At 29.6% G+C, this 26,051-nt stretch overlaps 2 protein-coding genes across 2 annotated transcripts in view; one reads left to right on the top strand and one right to left on the bottom strand.

The window, feature by feature from the left end:
- Positions 1-9,355, top strand: part of LOC100161809 (transcription factor AP-4) — a 36,204-nt gene extending 26,849 nt beyond the window's left edge. Inside the window, exons 3-7 of the mRNA XM_001945263.5 lie at positions 1,769-1,934; positions 2,740-2,829; positions 8,153-8,349; positions 8,427-8,771; positions 8,845-9,355. Coding sequence (XP_001945298.2) covers positions 1,769-1,934; positions 2,740-2,829; positions 8,153-8,349; positions 8,427-8,771; positions 8,845-8,973 — 927 coding nt within the window. The 3' untranslated portion in view covers positions 8,974-9,355. The remainder of the gene's footprint in view (positions 1-1,768; positions 1,935-2,739; positions 2,830-8,152; positions 8,350-8,426; positions 8,772-8,844) is intronic.
- A 1,549-nt stretch (positions 9,356-10,904) lies between these two features.
- Positions 10,905-26,051, bottom strand: part of LOC100160148 (transient receptor potential cation channel subfamily V member 5) — a 54,149-nt gene continuing 39,002 nt past the window's right edge. Inside the window, exons 11-17 of the mRNA XM_016802803.2 lie at positions 24,293-24,472; positions 21,465-21,616; positions 20,509-20,618; positions 19,763-19,944; positions 17,735-17,851; positions 13,581-13,706; positions 10,905-11,131 (exon numbers count right to left, since the gene is read on the bottom strand). Coding sequence (XP_016658292.1) covers positions 10,973-11,131; positions 13,581-13,706; positions 17,735-17,851; positions 19,763-19,944; positions 20,509-20,618; positions 21,465-21,616; positions 24,293-24,472 — 1,026 coding nt within the window. The 3' untranslated portion in view covers positions 10,905-10,972. The remainder of the gene's footprint in view (positions 11,132-13,580; positions 13,707-17,734; positions 17,852-19,762; positions 19,945-20,508; positions 20,619-21,464; positions 21,617-24,292; positions 24,473-26,051) is intronic.

Raw genomic sequence — 26,051 nt, 5'->3', positions numbered from 1 at the left:
TCTGTATATAAAACGTAAACTTAATTTTTATTTCTAGTATTTGTAAATGTATGTATACGTTAGTCACAAGTGTATGCCTACTAATCAAAATTAAATTGCCTGTACATAATGACTAGATAGTCTATGCAATATTTAGTTTAAGTATAGTGATCTGCAGTATTTTCCTATATTTCTTTATACAAGGTTATAACTGTAGCCATGTAGGTACCTATCATACAACTAAAGTCGAGCTCACGATAACTGATCCCTGAAATCAGTGTTACCAGTGGCAAATTTCTATTACCCAGTGGTTATATCCTTTACTAAAACAATAGGCGTGTTTTTTTAAATTGTGTATTATAGTTTCTATCCAACAGCTTACAACAGTCAACAACAATGCTATAACAAAAAAATGTATAAATGTAAACGTAAAAACATTTACCTACACATACAATACTCTATAGTCTAAATACAAATTTTAGCCAACTACAATAATAAATTATAGGTACACATAATACGAAGACCTCTGGTGCCGACAATTTTTGGTCACCATTCAAATATATGCCGCCGGTGCTCGTCTTTCGCGAGCCTGTCTGGACCAAACACTTTCACGGCAAACCCGTTCACCGATTACAAAAATCCGACACTAACAATTAAACAATAAAAGCAAGTTAGTTCACGGAGCTGCCGAAAACAACACATTCTCGGCAAACCCACTCATAAATCCTTGGAATATTATCGTATTCTCTATGATCCACAACGAGTGATCTTGTACAAAATCGTCTGGTTGGTCTTCTTTGACGCCCAGTACTTACACTACTTTTCCCTATCGTGTAATGCGAGACTTCGTATAAATTTTAATCCCGATATGCTATGGAATCAGTATTAGTCTTAACGCGTCCAAGACTTCGTTTGGTAGTTGGGCCGCGTCTTAACATCGCCGCCTCTCTATAGGCACATTCCCAGCATTCGTTGGGACTTAAATATAATAAGTATAGGAAATTTTTTAAATATTATAGGACGTTGTCCGGGCCCTGACATTGTCACGTGTAATATACGCATGTCCAGATCCAAGTTGTAACTTATAGCCACACTCTTGGTCAAATATGTTTCACTTTGTCCACACATTCTAGGTATAAGTTAATAAATACAATATTGAATATATTATACTATTGTACTATTGATATTAATAACTCAAAAATGAACCATATTATTTCTTCAAACAAACCTATCCTATATTCCTATTATCCAAACGTGTGAGTCCGCCTAGTGTCTCAGCATAGTTATATATCGTATTGAGGGATCTCTATACACTACTTACCTATTAAATACAATTAGGGATGTGGAATATGCACCGATCCCAAGTCCATCCGCTCCCCACACCTAAAACGCTCTCATGTTATAATATAATAATGTACGTATCTATTTTTATACAAACCATATTGTGCCATGTGCTGTTTAGTAAACCGAAAGAGTTGGTCGTTGGACCGCGCCCTAACGTCGCCGCTTGTATTATAAGTCCAGACCCCAAGTCTGGACCTAGCCAATTTCTCAGGCAGAGCTCTTTACAGTTTCACACGTTTATGCAGTATTTTAAATTTAAAGACACGCATAGATATTACTCGTATCAACCGTTCTTCTATTTGCTCTACCTTAAAACCTTTCCATGCGTAGCGACGCGCCACATTTCAAGATCTTTTGTAAAGCGCAGTGAAGGGGTCACCTATAAATTAAACTTCACAGTTAATCTTGATATTTTTTTCATCCAATATTTTTATTATTTTTGCAGGCTGCAATCCTACAGCACACGGCCGACTACATATACCAGCTGGAACAGGAGAAGACGAGACTTCTGTCGCAAAACTGTCAGCTGAAGCGGCTGGTGAGCAAGCAAGAGGGCGAGCTGTTGAGCACGGCCAGCGTGCACAAGAAACGCAAAATCGACGACTCCACCGGTGAGTACGCGGCTTTGCGTCAGAAACTTGGGGGGGGGGTTGGATAGCGGACGAGCTACATCTGCGTCGGGCGGTTTTGGCTTGTTGTGGTGTGGTGAAGAGAGCGGAGAGGAGGGTCACCGCCGCGGCGCGGCAAGGTGGCAGCACCTGCCGGTTATTACGTTTATATTTTTACATTCTTCTCTTTTCCGCCGCCGTGCCACTTAAATTGCGTATAATATTATTATACCGTCATACGGATGCTGCACGCACGCACTAACTCGTTTTACTATACGCTGCAGTGTGGTGTGTGACAGGACTTGCAGGTTTATACACGGAAAAAATGGCATTATCCCTTTTGTAGTTAGATCTCGCTTATTATTATTTTATATAATATTATATGCCCAATCGAGAGAGATAGATAGATAGATAGACAGACAGAGGGAGCGGGAGTGAGAGAGAGATCTAGGCATGGAGACCACTATACGATACAGCGTGAGCCAGGTGTTTTTATTGTTATTATATTTTATTTTACGTTTTTTCCCCCGAGTATTATTGTGTTTTTCTCGTTTTCCGCCGTTTCCCACTATCGTAATATATATATATATATATATATATATATTACGATAGGCTACAGACCCGCGGCGGCTGCAGTGTATGGGTACTGTGCGTTTGTACGGTACGCATGTAATGTGTATTCCATTCATCCGACCAACGAGAAAATAATAATGGAATACATAAAACCCCGAAACAATACAACAATAATTCCGAATGTGGCCCGGTGGAGTGCGATGATTGTAATGATTTTTTTCTCCGTTTTGTATAGGTGTTGTGATTTTGAATACGAACGTTGACGGTGATCATCGCAGCGGCGCGATATCTCCCGATAACATCCAAGTGATCGGCACCTCATCAGGTAATATTATTATAATATATTATGTGCATCGTATTTTCTAACGCTGTTCATGTCATTACCGCCTTAGGCTCCTTATTCATCGTCGATCACCATTTATCACCATGCCGCCTCCGTATTTAAATCGTCGCCCGCACATAAAGGGCGGAGGATGTTTGGTTGATCTTTAGGGTGGTAGAGGGGTGGCTAATATTATCTCAAGTTAAATTACGCACTTATTTACATAATATTTATCACGAGGTACAAATCAATAAAGATAATAATTATTAGAAGAAAACAATTTAATAATTTAATAATTTAATAAGCACACTAAAGTCTTTAGAAGACTCTCGGTTAGTGGGAGAAAATGTTTCCGTTTAATATTTAATGAGCAGCATAGCATAATATTATTGATCTAACTATTACATATTACTAAGAAAAACGGTGGCGCCCTAGATTGATGTAACTATTTTTGTCTTAGCTCATACGACAAAATGCAACAAAAACGCATTCTCGAAAACCAAACTATTGTACATTGAAAAATCTCATAACAAAGTTAAGAAAAGATTGTGTTTAAACACCCTTTCCAATACTGAAGAGAAGAATATTTCTGAGAAAACGTCATATTCTCTTTTAAAATGTAATAATCAGGAAGCTACATAGTCTTACGTTTTCTTAGACATACTGTTGTATATTATTTTTAAATAGTAGTAGTATTGTGTCATCTCCGTTAAAAATATTTACGGGTTGGATAATATATAATTATTTCAAAAATATATTCTCTCCTCTTTAAATTTGGTGATAACTGGTGTCTGATCCCTTTAATTATTAAAAATGATTGGTAAGTGCTATCAAAAAACCATAGACATATTAATAAATGGACTGCGTCCCCCACACACCCCGCCTATGTCACCGTGAGACCAACATTGTTAGAAAGAAATCAAAGATATTAAACATGAATGTGAAAGAGATAGAGCATAGTTTAAGAAAATCATAGAGCAAAAAATTAGATATCATGGAATGACAAGCAAAATTTGGAGGCGATAACACAATAATTTGTCTATGGATGATCATGATAATAATATAAATGTTAAATATTAATATTACTATATATAAAATTTAAAATATTATACTCCATGATATGTAATTTGTTCTTTTATGACCGTCTTAAGTTGTATGCTATTTCTTTCTAACAATGTTAGTATACGAACCTCTCTTTCTACGATCAGTCCATTTATTAATATGTCTATGCAAAAAACCAAAACGCTACGACACAGATAAACTTTATCCTTATGTTTTATGGAATTTTGGTAATTCTACTATAAATACAGCGGGAGCATATAGTTGCTACATAGGAAGGCAACAACTGTTTTTTCCATGTTGTGCATTGGTAAGACGGAGGCAACGCATGCGGATGTAACGTACTCTTAATAATAGGCTTTTAAGTGGTAATTGATAAATTTATAAATACATACTTACAAAATGGAAATTAATATTTGGTTTTTCTCATTCTTATTGTAATAATAATTCAGAAAATCTATGACTGGGGAATTAGGAAGTTTGATTTTTTGAGGTACCAAGCCTCCCCCCACCCACATACTCACCAATCAACGATGTCCGCCTTCGCACTTGTAACGTCCTCGTTACCCACCTCTTCCGCCGTTATCATAATAGTACAGTGATGGTTGTGTGTGTAAATACGTAGTAGCTCTAATATCTATAATATAGCTGTTAAAACATAAATAAAACTAATTTCATTATATATTGGTATAAGTGTGTAGCTCTGTAGTACATGAAATTAATTCTCATGCACCCATGTTGACGGAAAATAGTGGGATTTTATGTATATGTTTTCGGCCTCCCCTCTCCTTTAGGAATTGTCAAGAACCGCCCCTGTAATAATATAATATTATATCATGTCACCGCCGTTCTGATATTATTATAACGACGAACGGGACAGATGCGCTTAGCGTGTCTCCGTTGTCTGAGTAGGTAAACTATAATATTATTATGTATTTATGTCTATATATATTGTAATATATTGTATCGCGTGTCCGATCGGTTGGCGTTTTTCTTTTCGACGTGATGTATATATTTTTTTTTTTTGGGGAATATTCGTTTTGTCTCGTGTTCTGCGCAGAGTAAATTATGATGTTTTATACATTATTGAAATAAATTTAAATAAAGTAACTCGTCGTTATAATAAAATGGACACAATCGAATTTTTTTGTTTAGCAATGGTCGTTGTGTAAAGATGTCCGTCATTGCTGTGTACGCAGTATCTGTAAATAAAAGAACTCGCGTGCAGCTGCAGCTGTTAACGATAATTATTGTAAACTTGCATATAACCCAAAATTATTACTATACAACAAAATATGGTTAAAAATGGTCTCAGTATTATGGTTTATTTTTTCAATTCATTTTGAAAAGTTAGTGTCGTATTTTTTAACAATATATTTAAAAAATGTACGATATTATATAGAACAATAGTTTGTTTTAATTCGTTCTTAAAGGTTTTCGATTTGTAATAATTCAATTTTTTTTTATATATTTCTTTACTGTTTTGTTCTACGATTCGAACTTATAGGTTAAGTAGTACACTCATCATTTTTATATAATGAATATACTATAAATAATATGTAGGTACATCATACAATAAACATGCGTATGATTGTATGAATTAAAAGTTTTAAATACCTATTGATTACGATTTATTGAGCTAGATACGTGTAAACTGTTACCGCAGAACTGTCTCACACTGAAAAATATAGATATACATTTTATGGATTTAAAAAAAAAATCATAGTTTCGGCTCTTGTTGCATTAACATAAAACAAATACATAGGCACATGCTATGAATATTTAATTATTTTGACTTATGAAAAACGTTTAATTATTAGTGACTGAGTATAGTTAAATTGCCGATTATATAACTTAATAAAAATTGAAAAATTGTTGTTGTCGAGTTGTGTAACCCGTTTTTAACCAACAATATTTTTTTTGCCTTGTCAATATTGGGCATTTATATAGTTACAAAATTTTCATATTTTAAACAATTACTAATTGGTTAAAAAATTCAAACTCATAATATACCTATATTAACACATTACATTAATCTGCAAAGTTGCGACCTAAAAGGAAAGTTAAAAAATGTGGGTTTTTTGAAATTAAAATGACTTCGAACCAATTTACTATGGTATTTTTGGATTCGGGCTATCAGAGATTAATAGGTTAGGACGTATACCGTATACGGTATATCTAAAATAATTCTCTGCCACTCTTGTAGTATGTGGGAATGTGTTTAGCGGACAATAGAACTGCAATTATAGGCATTGGTATAGTAATTTATTTGTGATGATATGCGTTTTGATCTCTCTAGTAAATATTAATCATATTTCTAGATTTTGTACACAATTCACATTGTTTGTCTAATAATTATGTTTAAGAATAATATAGTAATAATATTGTAAAGTATAGATTCTAATTAATTTATCTTACGAAGTTACGAATCGTTTAAGATTTAAACAGTTACCTACCAAAATTTATAAATAATAGGTTGCCCTCTGATAAATGGTTATTATTTAAAACGTTTTAGTTGTTTTGTGTACAGTTAAACGAAACCATGATACTTTTGAGGGTTAAATTTTGGGTGATATTCTCATTTCTTACTATTATTAAGTAAAAGTGCAAATATAGCGAGTAAATTAAAAAAAGAGGGAGGGGGTGGGTGTTTTATATAACTATTACACTGCGTTGTTTATTAATTGTTTATACAGTTATTTTTGAATCGTGGTATATTGTGCTTATTCTGTTTTATACGTTAGGGTTACGATTTTGTTTAATGTTTATATACAATAATATTATGTGTGGTTACATTTTGATTTATGACACATAATAACGGGAACTAGGAAGTTGATGTTGGTGCATTTAAATAACTGCTTACAAAGCGATTAAATTACATTTTTAAGTTAAATATTTCGAACTAAATTACGCGTGTTATTATTTATATAATGTATAGCTCCTATACTGAATCCATATTCCATAACATGGTTCAGTGACACATGACAAGACATTTTAAACATTATTGTTTGTTCGTAATATTCTTTTGGAAGTCAGTATAAATGTTTATTTGGGGAAAATCTACGAAGAAATTAACATGATAATATTATGTTAAAATAATATTATTTTTAAATTCTGAGAGGAGCTATTTACAGTCTTACAATAAAGTGGTTTTTTATGAATCTTGTTTGAACTTTGGCGTAGGATAGAGGGTCAAAAATAAAAAAAATGCTGAGTACTTTCCGAAATTATCAAGAATAACTAAAATAAAAAAATTATAGAATATTTACGTATACCAGTTTTCTTCAAAATTGATTTTGGTTTTTTTTTTGTAATTCGAAAATAAATAAGTAAATTAAGACAGATTTTTTTACGCGGTTTAAAAGCTTGAAAATATGAGGTCCACGTGGTTTTTAATATGAGAATACATATGGGCAGAATTTTTTATTACTGTTTGAAGTTCAAATGTTATAAAAATCATGACAATTTGCTACTTATTATTTCGTAGTTAAACACATTCATAGGATTTACAATTTTATTATCTTATAGTTTATACACAATAATATTTTCAGTATAATAATTACACTAATTTTAAGGTATTCACAAGTACCTACCCATAGTCTATACCAACGCCGTTGTACAGTATAGAAGAATTGATTCAAAATAATACATTCGATATTTTTGGCAAAAATTAGTTTAACCTATAGTATTTCTAATAGAAAAATAAATGACTTGTTTTAATTTAATATATTATAATAATTATATGTTGACACGAGTCTACGCTCAGTCGTTTTTCGTATGTAATGATTTGTCGATTGAATTAAAATATTTAACCCTTCCATTTCAGTTACCTATCTAACCAAATAATTAATAGTAGATTTTGAGGAATTTCGATAATTTAATTCTTAATTTTATTTCGAAACATTTCCTGTTGGTTTTTATTTTACCATCTCAGAAGATACACCGTTTGATTGGCAGAAATTTTATTGACCTATATGCTGTACTAGTTTGTTACAGTCAATTGATCTGTGATTCATTATCTTTCATTGATGCAAGCAAATAATATAGTTGATATATTTTATAATTTATCTGTATGTACATTTTTTTCTGATTAATTTGTTTACTTTATCACTTATGGTCCTTCTAAATAATGTATATGTAATAAGTTTAAATGCGTAGTCAAATGAGTATGAACAGTTGGGTTTGCTGTAAAAAACTAGAGAATATACAAAAAATATAGTACTACATTGTTTGACATTTTTTCATTAACAATAATTTATATTTTAAGGTTTAGAAGACGGAGGACTGATGATCGACGAGGTAGCTGAGTTAAGAGCGCAATTAGAGCGAGAGCAAAGTCTACGTGTCGAGTTAGAAGAGCAAGTGAAAGTGTATTCAGCCCGTTTAGGCGAAGTGTTTGTGGATCCAAAAACTACCACAGACAACACCCAGACTACAATCCAATACCATCATAATACAAACACGGTAAGAGGATTATAATGTTTTATTTGTTGTCTTTTATAAAGTTTGTCGCTTTAAAACAATTTTTTTTTATATTTCAGTGTGTGGTTGGCGAGGAAAGTATTGAGATTATCGAAGTAAACGAGTCTGACAATCTGGTTATACAGCGAGAGCCGGAAGAAGATACTGCGCTGGGTAAGACTGAGCTCACCGTTGCACCTGAAGATGATCGATTGAATCCAGTCAAAGATGAGCAAGTCCCACAGCAACAGCAAGTACTGCCGTCCGCGCGCGTTTACCTCACCAGTACCTCCAGACAAAATTTGGAGACCATTGTCGAAGCAATTAGACACCTAGAGGGTGATCACCTGTTTAGTGATGATCATCAGGAAGCACCCCTTGCGTTAACCAAACACGCGGCAACTAGCAATCAGAAATTGTTGAAGGTAAGTTTTGTTTGGAACATGCTTTCAAACTTGTAAATTGATGTATACAGCTAAAATAAATTTATTTTTATAGGTGGAAATGAACCCTTTCCTCCAGTTCCACAGTGGTTCTCAGACTCCTCAGAGTACAACGGTGGTAACATCAAACAGTCCCGTACGGCCCTCCAGACCTGGTGTTATTGTTGGTAAACAAGCTTCGTGACTTCATTAAAAAAAGAGGTTGTACAGTTTATGTTACCAACAACCCTCTTTTTTCTTCTATATCTTCTTAAAAAAATTCTGAAACACTGTCTTGTATAAGGTCGTTCACACTGTTTCAGATTTCTATACAATTTCCCGATACATGTTATATATTATTATACTCAATTGGAAATAACTTATGTTAATAAACATTTTACTATTGTAAATACTAATTAGAATATTTACAAACATATTAGTTCTCATGATGCCACAAGTGAATACCGTTTAAACAATAATACTTTGGGCTTCTTATTAAATGTGTTTTATAGTAAATTACAATGTTTTAATATAAATTGTATGACAAATAATAGCTATTAGCTATTATGATGTTTAATTATGTTCAATGTTCAAAGATTTTGACTACCAATTGTGTTTCCATAAGTCATTTATCTTTTACTTTTATTCAATATTTGTATAATTTTGCATACATTTTTTATATATAATATGTATATATTAAAACCTTTTGTTGAAAAATGTTTTATGAATTTTCATTTTGCAATATATTGTTATATTTAACATTTAACCTCAACTATTTGCAATATAAAAGTATACGCAGTAATAGCAATAGAATTCTTACATTTTTTTTTTTATTTACTATTGTTATTTACATATTATTAATACTTAAAATGTAATTAATAGGATAAAATATTTTTTTTAAATTTATTAATTTATTATTATTATTATTTTTTAAAATATAGTTTTCTTGTTATATTTGTCTTTATAAAATCTTAAAACGCCCTTTTTTATTTGTATACAAAAAAAATCGGTGCTATTGATTTTGGGTTTTCGTCTATGTAATTTGTTTGACATATTATTCAAATTAATTCAATTTACATGGATTGAGCGATAATGTTGCTTGCGTGGTGTACTAGTTTTCTGGTGGTCACAGTGTATAATATGTTCCTCGGTCTTCTTATATTTTGAGTGTAGGTAATGAAATTATCAATGGCCAGTTATTGAACATTTAGCAAAATTTAATGTTGTTTTTCTTCCTATTATGGATACAATAATTTTTGTTATAATATTCAGATCCAGTATTCTTGCTTTGTTATGTCTAAACAAAAAGTTATAAAAAAAGGAAAAAAAATAATGATAATAAAAAATAATTAGTGTATTTATTGAATTTATACACACATCCAAATATTTAATTACATAAATTTAAAAATAAAACACAAGGAAAAATAATTGTTGTTTTTCATATTTAGCATATTACTATTAACTAAACATAATTGTATTATTATTATTATTATTATTATTATTATTATAATTAATTAGGTATTATTTTGTATAAAAGGAAGAGATTTGGAGTGAAAAAATATTATTAAGTAAATGTTGTACGCCATTATCATAATCATTTTATTAATATTAAGATTTTTGGGAATTGGAGACTGATAAAATCAATTCTTTTTGAGTTTCGAAACTCGTTTTAAGCAAAAATTAAATAAAATTCCTATATCGAAAAAAAATTTACCTTTAATAAGTTTTAGTGTGTGCTCTGTTAAGTTAAAAAATTATTTAATTATAAAATATTTGAAAATTTAAACAAATTAGTTAAAGTAAAGTTCATCAGTTATTTACATTTAAGAATAGACAATTAAAACATTTGCCAGAGAATATTGAAATTTTTCCTTTTTGTTTGTCTTTTTTCTTAGATGTTTAGGACAACTTTTTACTGTAATCAGTTTGTACATGTCTGATTAAATTAATATTTTTTCTTTTTCATTACATTTAAGATTTATATTGTTGGTTTTTATGTTTTTCTTTCCCATATATTATTTTTTCTGATTATAGCTAATAAAACATCTTTTCTGAATGTATCTTAATTATATTATATACATTATAAATATAATTTATGTATTTTATACAGCTATACATGATATATATACCTATATATATATATGTAATTCTATGTATAATTCTGTACATACTTCTTATCGACTTAAATTATTATTTTACAAATATTATTCATTTGCTTTTAGATTAAATGTCCCATTGTTTGCATTTTTTCCGCACGAAGACGATAGTTTGCTGCTCAGGTCTCTGGCGCGCATTCTTTCTACATAGCGATTGTGAATGCGTTTCATTTCCAATATCTCTTTCATTTGCTCCTTGTCTTCATCCTACGTACATTAAATATTTTAAAAAATAAAATAAAAATAATAAAATATTTCCTATAACAATAAAAAAAAAAAACTGAATCATATTATAGATGAAATATGAATTGTACGCTGACATTTATACCGGCCAATAATTTCGACCTATTACTAATAAGATACTACTTTACTATTAGTACTATGTCCATTTTAGAATCTCTTGTGAACCATATTTTGTAGTAATCTATGTGTTTGTGCGGACAACTGAAAAATCCAATTTGCTGTATATTTATTATATTGTTTATGTAATTGTGTTTATACTCTTTACTGTGTTTTGTACTGTAATTTTATTATTATTATTATGATTATGATTATTATTATTATTATTATTATTATTATTATTATTATTTTTTTGTTTGTTTTTATTTTTCGATCTCGTGACTGTGTAACAATACAGTTGAAAATATTTAATAATTTTTATCTTTTTATTTATTTTGTATTTTTTTATACATACATTACTCGTCATACATTTGTTGAATATTATAAACAAATGTTTGATATTCAACTAAATCGTTGTGTATAATGTTGGTGTACTACCTAGGTATACGTATATCATTATGCACACTATAATGGCATCAAGGACTATAATATTATGTAACCTTCTTGCATCCTACTAACTTGTGCACAAGATAAGTTGAATATGTAATATACCTATTACCTACTCATATCAATGTGTATACAGTATACATAAATCGTGAAATTTCAATTGACCGACATTTTTTAATTTCTTGTTTGAAGAATTTCTGATGCCATTATAACTATTTCTTCCTACTTCCTGAACTATTTGCATTTGTGGCTCTTTTAAAATATTTGTGTCACATTCACTTACCTAGTAAAATACTAAAATCTGGACTGGATTCAACAAAAAAACACAATTTGTACAGTCGACATACTTAGTACATTAATGAATACGAAAATGAACATATTACATATACAGTTGATTATTCATAAAGCGGGTGAATTCTGTATACACTACAATATAGTTTTAGAACCAATATAATTTGATTTTGTTGATAACATTATAATTCACACACACAAAAACACTATGTCTGGTTATGGCAACATTGATTTTATTGCAGTTATTTATGTGTAAAAAAATATACATTGTACATACTATGCATTGCATAGTTTTAATACAACAAAGTATTGTATTTATTAGGGTTGATTCAGCTACGCTATGTAAGCTAGTCAGAACTTGGAAAGTTTGTTTAAAATTTGAACTAGTTCATAATCTATTTTATTTTATAAAGTATACCAGATTTTTGTTGACATAATCAGTTTACATAAGAAATAAACACCGATTTTGGCACTTCTATCAGTAATTTTTATAATAATGTCGCAAATTGATTAAACTAAGGATAATTTACTATTCAATTGTCAATCAGACGAGGATCTAGAAATGAAAAAAAGGGGTTGGGGGGATGGACTAGATGAAATAATGTTTAAATTGTCTAAATGTCAATAAGAAATATAATATAATATGTTTTAAGTATAGTATTGGTGTATTGCTCCCCTATTCTCTTTACCATAATAATAAACTGAAAATTAAGGTGATATTTGATATATTTTAAGTACCTAAGGCGTTATATCCACGCCTGCTGTCGATCCGTCATAGGAATACAATAAGGATCAAGTAACAACTAAAATAGAATTGTAAAATGTAATAAATCTATCAACATTACAGATGGTCCAATTGTTGATTAAATATTTACTTTTATATTTTTATATTCTTATTGGAACAAAATAAACGAAACTAATTAATTTTAAGCAAAATTAACTTTTAAAACTAAGTTCATGTTCATCAAAAATATTATTAAAAGTCACTGTAAATACCTGACAGATTTCTATTAACATGTCTATCAGCAACAATAATACATAAAACATTTAAATGACAATTAAAAATAACTAAGTTATTATTTATATTGTAATAGGTTGTATAGGTTTAAAATTTAACAAAAATATTAATGCGTTAAAATGAAATATTTACCTAAATCTGATATTTTGATCACACTATACTAACCGGCCTAGTTCGGACTATTTGTACCTACTTAACAGAAAATGTAGCCATCACAAATAATTATTAGTCATTAGTTTATTACTATTCACCTATATAAGTTACCTATGATAAATTATAAATTAATACGTTAATTTAAATAAGTTAAATAAGTTATTTGTTTTGTTGCATCATTTTCGATACAAGACAAAATTATAATATATTGCCAAAAACTCGTCAGCGTATTAGTGCCATTTATTTTTGGTGGGGGGGGGTCTGGGAATTATTTCAGGGGACAAGCCCCTAGCTGCAATCCACTTCGACCTAATATCACCACCAACGCCTACCTATATATCATATGTTATATACACTTATATCGGTGTAGGTAGAAGCCCTTTACTTATGTGGAAATTATAAGCTTACCGTCTGATTGAGTCGCAACACCAACGCCCTCCGGCCATCTGACATCGGTTGCGAGTAGTACATGAGCTTTATGAGCCTTTGCGACGGACTGACACCTCTCTCTACCACCAGTACGATCCGAGCCCACTGAAAATGTCACGACGACACAACATAAAAGTATTATTATTATTAATATTATATGTTGATTACTGTACACTAGGTAAACACCGACATTGACCATTACTATTATCACAGATTATAATAAATTTTATATGTAATCTGTGTGCTATTAAATCGTGTGTTACTTGCCCATATACCTATAATAAGTTTATAATAATATTTTAAAAATATTTCATCAAATCGGTGTTGGTGGATGGTGTTTTGACCATCACGCTCAGTAAATAACGTTAACAGTCGGTTTTAAAAATTAAAAATGGGTTGTATGTATTATGTTTTCAATATTTTAGTATGATAAATCATATTGTGTTAAATTCAATGACATACAATATATAGGTTCATGGTATAGGTACCCCTAGTAAATTCACTCATTGGTTTTTATTATTATTTCAAAAAGTGCAGAGAATTTTTAATTTTACATCCTAAAAGTACCAGTTAGATTACTGTTCTACCAGAAAAAAATTGAATTCAAAACAAAGTATTTTCTACTCCATAAATCGTGTATATATACACAAAAAAGAATCACACATCATTGTAAAATCAATACATTCATTGCTCCGATCATAATCTAAAATTCAAGCAAGAGAAAATATTTGTATAAAAAAAATTATTTTTAACCAATATTAGACCGACGGGGAATTTTCAATTTGACATGGATTTAAATAGTAAAAATAAACGATGTTAACTTGACATCATTAAGAAAATGTTATTGTAGGTGAATTTAGAAAAAATTTAAAGCTGGCTTTATTAGTGTTTCTTATAATGGAATTAATTAAAATAATAACTAGCAATCGGGAAGAAACACGTTCTGGATATTATAATGACCTTTTGCAGATAAAATCAGTTTCAATGTTCAGCAAAAAATTAAATTAATTAATAATTCGACGATTTTCTTTTCTCCAAACTAACTTGGAAAATATTTGGGAACATGTCTTTAAAAAAAATAATATTATAAAAATAGGTAATACATATAATTATTATCGAACCGAATAAAAAGATAGGTACGTTATTACACAATACGTTGACACAATAATGATTATTTTCTATTAACGAAGTAGGACGTAAGTAACGTAACTCGTAAGTATTGGTGCGTGCGGTCCGACTTAAACGAATAGAAAAAAAAAATTGGAAATAATAAAAAGTGAATTAGATTTTGAACTAAGCATAATACCCGGTATGGGGTAGGTACTGGGTAGGTTACAGTATACCTTTGAATAATTGTATACAAATTTTATCCGGGCTCGACATTACAACAAACACGATCGCGAAAAGTTTACGCAGACGAGAATAGACGTGCTTGACAGCTGCTAACGCAAATTCTATATAATAATATTATTATACCGTATCACGTGTAACGCAACACGCACATCCACACATAAATTCGTGCAATATAATATGGTATATTATGGTAACCAATATAATATACCACGGTAGTAATGCACAGAAATTGAATCTGCACGTACACAATTTGCGCGATGCTGTTCACGACTTGAAAACGAATAATCGTTGGAATAATGTAGGGTTGGAAAACTTTATACTGTTATAATAGGCCTATAGGTCGTCAGTGACTTTGAAAGAGAGAATACATAATAATATAATATTATAGTCGATATAACCGTATAGGCAGTAGGAACATATTATATTGTTATGCACTATTATATTATAGTGCATTATTGTTAATACAACTATATAATTATTAATTATTTACAATAGTTTATTGAATTTGCTTATATTAATATAATATAGTTAATCGGTGAAATGCATCATCGACGTTTTGACAAATCCGCGAGTTTGCCTGTTATTATATGTCCATAATGTCGAGTACAGACTATAATTGAGTATAATATATACCTAATATTAATTATTATGTAGGGGAGACTGGCTTAATATGACATAGGTACCACTTTTTAATTTAAAAAAAAATTGAAGAAATAATGTTAGGTAGTTAACACGTGAAACTTGAGTAGAATATTTGTATTTATATTATACACATATTTCTGAAGTCTAATTGTACATTTAATACACACAATTAATTTTAATTCACTTTTTTTTTAAATGTACCTACTATGTCATTTGTATAAGCAACCATTGTATACTGGGCAATAGAAATAAATTATAAAATTTTTGCAATTTAATAGTTAAATTAATTTTTTTATTATAAATAGCAACACTTTAGAAATATATTTTAATATAATTAATATAATAATAAACGTTGCTATGTCATTTTGCCTGATTTCATACAAGTTTTTTTTTAAAGTTTTTATGGCCAAAGTATTATAATAAACTTATTTATAAAATAATTTTAGTATTGCTTGCCTTTTTATGTTCAACTTCGAATAAAAAGAATTGAAGGAACATAGAGTTTTATATTTTAAAATTAATTTTTAAAAATGATTAAAAAAAAAGTTGATAAGACAAAAATTACATTTTTGTTATCAAATGTAGGAGGTTACGTATATAATGCGGATTCGGTTCGTAAATATCAATAATTCTAATCAAAACATCAATGCGTCATATTTTTACCCTAACCTAAGCCAGTCTCCCCTACCCGTGTTGCGGCTGTAAATCTGAAATCAAGATATCTGGCCATCAGGGTACGCCTTTTACCAGACATTAACGACAACCACTAAATTTAATAATTTTACTTATATCGTAAGTATAATTATTCGTAGTTATTATCATAAATCTCCAAACACAGTGGTTAATTGATTATATTATAAATACAAACACACCTATTTTGCAACAATCAAAAGTAATTAATGTGGATTTCATATAGTTAGTTCGTTGGACAAACTTAATTATAAAATACTAACTGAAAATAATTACCTTAAAAATATTTTGACTTGTTTTATACAAATGTCGTAACATTTTACGTACATTTTCAGTTTCCAATTTTTTAGTTTTTTTTTCTATAAATGTCTTTCAAATTTTATTCGTTGTTCAAAAAGCTTGAAAATTTAATACAAGGCGAATAATATTTGAATGTTACAATGGTAGTTGAAAAACATTGAAAATACACAATCACAATTTTTTTTTTTATAAGCATTTAAAGTTCAAATTTTAACAAAATACGTAAAAATCACGAGAATGTGCACATTATTTTAAGATAATATTAGTATAATACAAATTTTTAAAAAAAAAATAAAAAAAATGAGATTGGGTTATCATCTTTGGTAGGCATTGCTAGCTAATCTGCAAAATATACATTGCAAAACAAAGAAAATATTCAATAAAAAAAAAAATAGGTAGCTGATGTTTTTTTTTTTTAATATTGGTCATTCATAATTACTCATTTTTAATACATACATCGTTTTATATAAAATGATATTCAACTTTTTATAAATTAAAATAATATTAATATAGTTATATATGAAATCGTAATAAATAATACCGATTTTAATACCTATGTACGAAGCCGTATAACCATTTTTTTTTATTCGTACATAATGTGTACATACTACATAGTATATTATTTATCCTTATTGTACCTCCCTATATATAGTGGAAATTTTGTAATTCCTCACAAATTTACACTATATAGCGGTTTTATCAATAGTGAACAACTCCCTATAGTGCCATCGACCATAGTGGACATTTTAAATTTTAATTCCCTGACTGTCCACCGTATAAACGTTTCACTGTATACCTAGGTACAATATTAACAATAAAATCGACATTATTTTCTTTTAACATGCATTTTCAACGTTTAAATTAAAAACAACTGAAATATAACGTACTTATCTACACTTTGTTCACTTTTATTTGTTGTATAGAAAAAAGATTGAACTTCCCCTCTTCAAAAAAATAAAATTGTTCAATTAGTTATTCAAAGTGTACCTATATACTTACCAAAAACGCATATAATTATTTCACCAAGAATTATTTCAAAACACCTTTGAGATATTCATAGCTTTGCTATTATACATATTTATATACTATATAATTGTAATAATCTATATCAATATTTACATAGATATTATAATATACATCCAACTCACTTGTCTCTGCCATTCGTTTCTGGTCTCGGCAATCTTTTGATAAGTGTTGCCCATCATGGCGATCAACATGTTCACCAGCAATATGGCCACGATTACCATGAAAACTATAAAGCAAAACTACGTTTCACGCGGCAAACGTAGTGTGTAGAAAAGAGTTAAAAAACACACGCACACACACACCCACACACTGCACCCTCACACACATGCACGCACACGTCAAAAATATGTGTTGCAAACTTGCACCATAATATTGTAATAAAATACCTGGTGATTCATTGAACTCACTTTTAAATAGCTACATATATTTTAATGTTTTTCAAAAAAAAAGAATATTTTAGGTATGTTTTTGGATTTAATAATCGATACCACAATAGTTTACCAAATATTTGATGTATATTAGTACAATATAGGATATTAAATTCTTTGTGTTTCTCTAATTAGCCCTGTAAAAGTTGTGGTCTGCTAATCCATTCCTTATTAATAAAAAAAGTAAAAATATTTATTCAATTTTCAATATTAGTAGGTAAGTACATCAAAAAATAGATCTTATTTTATTGCCTCGAGTTATGAAATTTAAAATATAGGTTATTATATTATTAAAATAATAACCATAGACTTACCAAAGTGTGAAAATTAAAAAGGAGTAAAAAATAAAAATAAATATGAATAGATTTTTATACATATGAATAATAAATTGTACTTCAAAGTTCAAACTATTGACTTACTATAGTCTTATAAAAAAAAAAAAAAAATTCGACTTGAAAAACAGATATTTAGTCGGAAAAAATTATCTAATGAGCTAAATGGATCACTCTGTATATATAATGTGTGTAACACAAGTCGGTCGTTTTACGTGTACGCGGTGTCACGCACTCGTATAATCAGAAAAAATAAAAATTCATACATAATATATATATATATATATATTTCCGTATAACAACACTCATTTTTTATTGTTATGCACTAGACTGTATTATATGCTGTTTGTGTGCGTGTGTGCGTGCGTGCGTGCGTGCTTATATATTATTATGATATGTATTGCGATTCTCGTTGCTTATATATGCACACCGCGGTGGCGTCGAGAAGTAATTTTTCTTCCTCTGCTTTTGTCTTTTTTTTTTGTTCGAATCGCGTCTGTATTATATTATTATGATATGATATAATGGGGGACTATATAAATATAATATAGTATGGGCATACGATTTTCAAAAAAAGAGATGTATAAAAAAAAATGTCCACACACACACACACACACACATGAACACACAAACCAAAACTTGATATTTATGAATAACGCATATTTAGAGTTCTGATCTACCCGCCTCCCACAAAATGTGAAGATATGTCAAAGGTACGGAATACGACTGCAGTACACACCGCAGTCGCGAGGTATACATAAAGTGTATACAGTGGTAGCAAACTATACCAACTATACGATCATCACCATTCGTCACTAAGACACTAAATATATTATACATCGGAGGTTCTTTTAATATCTTAAATTCATCAATACAACTATTAAGTTTTTAAGAAAAATTTAAGATCCGTAAAGGTATGTGTAACATTTTAAAATATTGCAATTATCTTTTCACACATTTAATATTGTTTGTTGGTGAAACCATTTTAAGCTTTTGAATTTTTGATGAAAATCTCTATTGTTGTGGTTTATAAATCTGAACAGTATGCACAGGATTAGAGGTTATGGGTTTGATTAAACTAAATTAATCACATAATTACATTATTGTACGGCGGTGGCATAAATCATAATAATATTACATATAATTGCAAACCAAAATCACAAAATGGACATTTTTTCCCTTAAAAATCTTTAGAGTTTACCGAGGAATTAAGCCGGACGGTTAAATCAATCACCAATCGGTGGCGAACATCGAAATCGTTCGCAAGTAAATATTAAATAAATTATTTAATACAGGTTATATACTTAATTAATAATTATTGGCAGGTACCTACAGTTATAAACACGGTTGGAGGGATCGATAAAAAAAATCTCAAAACTACGTAACGTACCTTTGCGACCAACGTGTGACTAGTCTTGTCAAACGCCGTGTAGTAGTCTGTGAACGTGTTGACGGACATAAGGAACATCGCCATGATGGACTCGGTCGGCGTGGGCATCGGGTTCAGTACCGAGTCATCGATACCCTCTGGCGTCAGCGGATTGTCGTAAGACAGGAAAATCACGTAATAAGCTGCGGGATCAAACATTTTTGTTTACAGCCTACACTATAATACACGTGGCAAGTCATTTATTATTTTCCGGTCCGAGCGATTGAAAGCATTCCGCTTGCGCACATATTCCCAAAGCGTGATCTGTTCACGTGATTACATATATTTTTTTCAAAAAGGATCGTGGCGTGTTCGCGCGGGCGTAACCGTTTTTCGCCAAAGTTACCCTCGACCGTTATCAATATGACCATTTTCCGCCCAAAATGTATTTATTATTTTAGATATATTTTGAGAACCCCCGAACCTGAATCCATCAAATTGTCATGGTTATGATATACGCGCCTTATACCTCTCTCACCTCACCTCGCGCCACGCATAGACACTATAATATATCATATCAAGATCACTAGTTTAGCGTTGACTTAGCGTTTGGTTAAGGTAGTTTGTTAATTGTTAATTAAATGTTTATACAATTATACCAACACAACTGTTTAAACGATTAATTCTAATACGATTTATATTTTATGATTTATACATCGTATAGAAATGTACTTATGCATACATTTTGGTTATGACAATATTCTCACCTTGCGAGAAACCCATCACGAACACCATGTAAATGGAAACGAACCTCAACAAGTCTCCCATCACCATCCTATAGATCATCACCACGAATGGCCCGACGGTTTTGAAACCCCTGCCGAAAAAAAAACTTGTGTTAAATGTACTGCACTCATTTATTCAGTGGCGTAGCGAGGATTATAAAATTAAGGGGGGGAGGGATTTAAGTATAAATGCAACTAAGCTTTCTACATTTTTCGTATATAAATTATATAAGTAATACATTATTATTAGAGAAAAAAAGTCAATGGGGGGAGGGGGTAAACACCCAAAACACCCCTGGTTACGCCTCTGCACTTATTAGTTATTATAAATACAAGTATTGTATATTGATCACCAAATGTATGATCATAAATTTTGCACTATAGTTTATGTGAATTTGTTTGTAAGTCACTTTGTATCTATAATACGTGTTAAATGGTACGGAAACGGATTTGTGCGTCAACAATGATGTGACTTTGATAGTTTAGAAGGTAAATAATAGTTTAGTTAAAGATTCAAATCTAACACGAATATTAAAATAGAATTTTGTTGATAGAAGTCTATCGAGTGTAAAATATTTTATAAAAATGTAATCATGTAGCACAATTGCATAATAAATTATTCATATTATGCATTACTTATAATAATAATAATCAATTTGTAAAACTAGCTTTTTAGATTGCCGAACAGGATTATCTGTTTTAAATTAGTTAACTTATGATTTAACTTGTGAGTTGAGAAAAACAGCTAAATATAATATTATAAGATCCCTAAAATCAAGTCTACCAAAAATGGAGTAACGTCTAAAAATAAATTGTTTGACTTAAACATGGGTTTTTTCTTTCCCAAACGTTTCTGGTATTTGAAGAAAAAAAAGATTTGCATTTGCATATAAATCCGTTCCCTTCTTTTAACATGATATATGGCTTTGTATAGGTACCTGCAGAAGAACAAAAAGTACGGACAAGTGGTCAACATAATGATTACGGCTATTATGTCTTCGGCTTTGTCATAGCATGTCAGTCTCAGCGGCGGTATGGTCATCATGAGCAGGCACGAGAACAGAAACATCACTCTTGCCGGTGCTATGGCCTGTGTAAATGTAATATGATAAAAAGTATTTTCAATAATAGTTTTTTCGTAGTGTTAAAAATAAAACATGTTTCAATGTTATTGAAAACTTTGTTTTAATATATTAATATTCATAAGATAAACAATTTTAAACCTTTATAACTCAAATTGGGTAATGGCCGGTAGGTGTAATTTAATTTTTCATCAAAACAATGTTAACCTAATGTTTATTTCTTCTTATCAATATAAAATTATTTTTATTCAAACAAGTTGATTTGTATATCACGTACACATTTGCGTTATTATTTAAATAATTAAATTATATGTAATATGTATTTAATATAATATAATGTGTTTTACAAATCGATATGGTCGAGCCAATTAGATTTTTTATTTCAACTAGTCCAGTTGAATTTCTTAAAAATATTAACTCTATAGAGATAGCTATATAAGTTACTTAATAATATTATACGATAATAATATTGTTAAGTAAAGTTTTTCTCCCTATTTTCTCAAAAGAACTTAAGTTAACTGTTAAAAGTTCGTAATTGTTTTTTCACTTCAACAATTTTATTAAACCCCTATACTAAAACAAAACTAATATTGAAAGTAAGCAAATTATTTTTATTACTATAGGTATTAACAGAAGGCTCGTGTATTGTCGATGACTTAGTTACTTATGTAATAATATTAGTCTTTATATGTTATTGCTTGATGTGAAAATGACGATAAATCTCTTTTCAAATACACACAGAAAAATATGTTATAAGTTCGTAAATTTACTTAAGGTATATTAATTGTATTTTCGTAATCCATATGGATACCGAACATAATTTATTTGAAATAAATTATAATACATCTTATCCACCAAAATACATCGAAGTATAGGCAATTTATATGGAACAATTTACTTTTAACTTTATGGTGTATAACTTTTGAAGTGTATAACAACCGTAACGGGATAATATTTTAATCAGTTTCGATCGATTTCACAGTTTTGCATATTGTTATTGTTCACTTGACGCCGTCGCGCCATCACGCGAATATGTATAGCAATAACAGCAGTTATAGGTATACCAGTATTATATAGGTACTTTCGTGACAAAACCCGTAATATCAGGTCAAGGGAATGTACTTATTATGCTAAACGAGTTAACACGATCTTTTATTTGTTTTTTATTTATTTAAAAACCCTCGACATTGAGTGGTTTTTAAATCCATTAATCGCCTTCATTTTTTTTTAACACCGTGATTTTATTATCTTTAAATCACCAACTCGCCTATACATGCACTCTGCGCCATTTCAATTCCATGCCTTATAACAATACTCAAATAATTAGTTATTCATTATTGTCAGCTATCATTAAACCAATAATATAATAATTTATAATAATAGTACATTGTTCTGCCCCTTTGAGTTTCTACGATTATCAATTAAAAGTATATTTTTTTCTAGTCAAATTAAACTATGGTTTCTTTCAATAGAAATGTATTGTTATGCGCAAAGTTCTGTTACATCCTAGTGATCTCCAAATTAATATTTGTGAATGTGTTTTCTTCCAGATATTCCATAGAATAATTCCAATTATCTATATAATAAGTTTCTAAAATGAAAAAAAATTTTTTCTTGGAAATATTTTACTGAATCTTTCGAAAAGGTCATTGCGTGTTAATTTTTTTTTAATAACTTCTATACAGGTAAAATTATGTACCTATCTTTGGTTGGTACATTTATATTATATAATTGTATAAGTTATTATATAAGTTTTAAAATTCTGCATTTAATATTGTTTTAAAGTGAAGCTTTCATAGAAAATTGTCGAAACCTAATTTAATTTTTATTATCACGGTTTATTTTTGAGCTAGATTTCGGCGAATTGAATATAGTACTTGCTATATTTCAGTTTAAGTGGGCATAACTCTGAACTAAGTTTGGGTGAAATTTGGTTCAAGTGTAATTTGCTTGACTTTTATGGACCTGGTGTGTAATCCACCCCAGGCGGATTGAATACGTTGCCCTAGTGGCTAGTGAAATTTTTGTAAATAAAAACGTTTAACGTTGAATGTTGTATATGCGAGTAGTCTAGTTAACAGCATTGGCAAAAATAATGTGGTTTGGGGAGAGGGCTTAAGAGCCCTAAAACCCTGCCAAGTTCCATCAAGTCAAGTAAGTTATAAGTAAATATATTTTCTTGAATAAAATATAAATAAATATAATTGATAAAAAATAACTTTTTTTGTGTTAGGTACAGTATTTTCGATAGGTTATATAAACAATAAACATGGATAATAAAAGTTTTTGTTTTTTCTGTTTTCTACTTAAATGTAGTGATAGAATGATATGACTAGACCTTACATTATTTAACCACATTTATGTGTGTTTGTCTGCAGCTGTGTATTTTACTTCGTTTAGATAAAAAGTAGGTAGGTATGTGTATAGATATTGAATATAAATTATATATAATTGGTGTAAATAAATTTGGATTTGTATGCCACGTTTTTAGAATAAAATTATGGGAGACTTGGCCCCCTCCCAAAAGCTTTGCCTATTTTCTTCTACGGTTATCACTTATTAGTTACTACCGGTGTAAGTAGGACGATACTTGAAATGGAGGTGCAAGATTAAATAGTAGGTATTTAAATTTAATCTAATATATTTATTTGAAGATTAAGGTATTAATAATTCTGATTACTGACCAAGTTTTCAATGAACATCTGTGTGCCCAAAAAACCAGCTTCTCTGACCGCGGCCAGAAGATAGAGGAATGCTCCCATAAACATTCCCACTTCCGATCCCATTCTGATTAAATCGTCAGTCGAGTGCACAGCCATTAATCTGCATACCTTTTGTCTCTTGTTCCACCAAAATTTTCTTGACTGTTGAAAATATTTGTATAAGTACACACACGTTAATAATTTGTAATTGACAAATTTATTTCTATTTAATCGTATGCTGTATATTGTACGCAAAAGAAACATTCAAGTGATTTAAAATAAGTTATACGAATATGATATAGTATACTTATACCATCTTATTATTGTTTAATCCACCATCTTTAAATTGTTGATGGCCGTCTGATCATAACGAAATAATACACATTATAATATACAATTGGTTATTTTAAAACGATAAATCACCATAATAAAATTTTAACGTTTTAACTTTTAGTGTAACTAGTACACTGCCGTAGAAATATTCATGAGAATAATATTATGTGTTGTACAAATTTGAAGAAAAAGTGTACGATCAAAAATGTATCAAGAAAAAAAATAGGTACTTAACTAAAAATGATTCGCGAGTTATTAGTTTGAGCTTTGTAAAGTATGACATACGACATACACAAAATCAATTTAAAAATATTGTTAAGTTATATTTTCTCTACCAAATAATTATGAAATATTAATCTAACATAACATTAAATGACAGTAACCGGATTACTAAAAACTAAACTGAAGACTAAAATAATAAATTAATAATTTTTTAAACCCTAAGCTAAAATTGTGTTTCAGAAAAGTATATTTTTACAATTATCATCATTTTTTTCATACATTTGTATCTTTATAACTTAATGTTTCGTTATTTACTATTTGGTTTTTAAGGATTTAGTACACATTTTTATCGAAGTGAACACAGTTTATTTTATACACTCCAGTCTCGAAGATTCGAATTTTTGGGAACTAATTCAAAAAAATCTGTTTTTTGTGTACCTATATTTTGAGTTCAACACATAAGTACAACATTGGATTTTATCTTACATGGGTTACAAGCTTTTCTAAATTTTGTATTGTTGTTTTAATATGTTATGATAAAAAGTAAATAGTACAAACAATATAATGTCAACTGCAGCTAAGTCGTTGTACAAACGAAATTACTTTTTTTTCGAACAACAGTAATAACGAAAATGTTAAAATGGATAAATATAAAAATATTGATATAGCGTGATGGTTATATATGCTATCTAACTCATTTGTATTTCAATAGCTTAAACATAATACACTGCCATTGCAATAATAATAATGAAAATAAAAATAATAACAATAATAGTAATAATATTTTTGACTTTTGATAGCATGAATGTCAGCGCTTACAATTGACAAACAGTATTACGTTTTTATTTTTTTTCACCATTCATATCGTCCGGGCATAGTGACTTAATTTCAATGTGGAAACAAGTTAAACAAATCCTACTGTCATTCTACCGCCACTGCAGTGCAGTATTCTGATAACACGATTATAAATAGGATTATTACAACAAATTTTTATAAGACTATTTTATACCCAAAAAACGAAAATTCGATAAAATATAACACACTGGATTTTTTATCAAAGTATATCCAGCCCGGTAAATGCGGTTTTAAGATAGTCGATTTCACATTGTTCAAAGCGGTGCATACTAATAATTGAGTTCCCATTATACCTACTTGAACAAGGAAAAACATAACATTACTAACTGAG

The sequence above is a fragment of the Acyrthosiphon pisum genome, chromosome A1 (assembly GCF_005508785.2).
Source record: "Acyrthosiphon pisum isolate AL4f chromosome A1, pea_aphid_22Mar2018_4r6ur, whole genome shotgun sequence".
NCBI lineage: Eukaryota > Metazoa > Arthropoda > Insecta > Hemiptera > Aphididae > Acyrthosiphon > Acyrthosiphon pisum.
The sequence above is the reverse complement of the archived record's forward strand: the minus strand, read 5'-3'. Positions and strand labels throughout refer to the sequence as shown.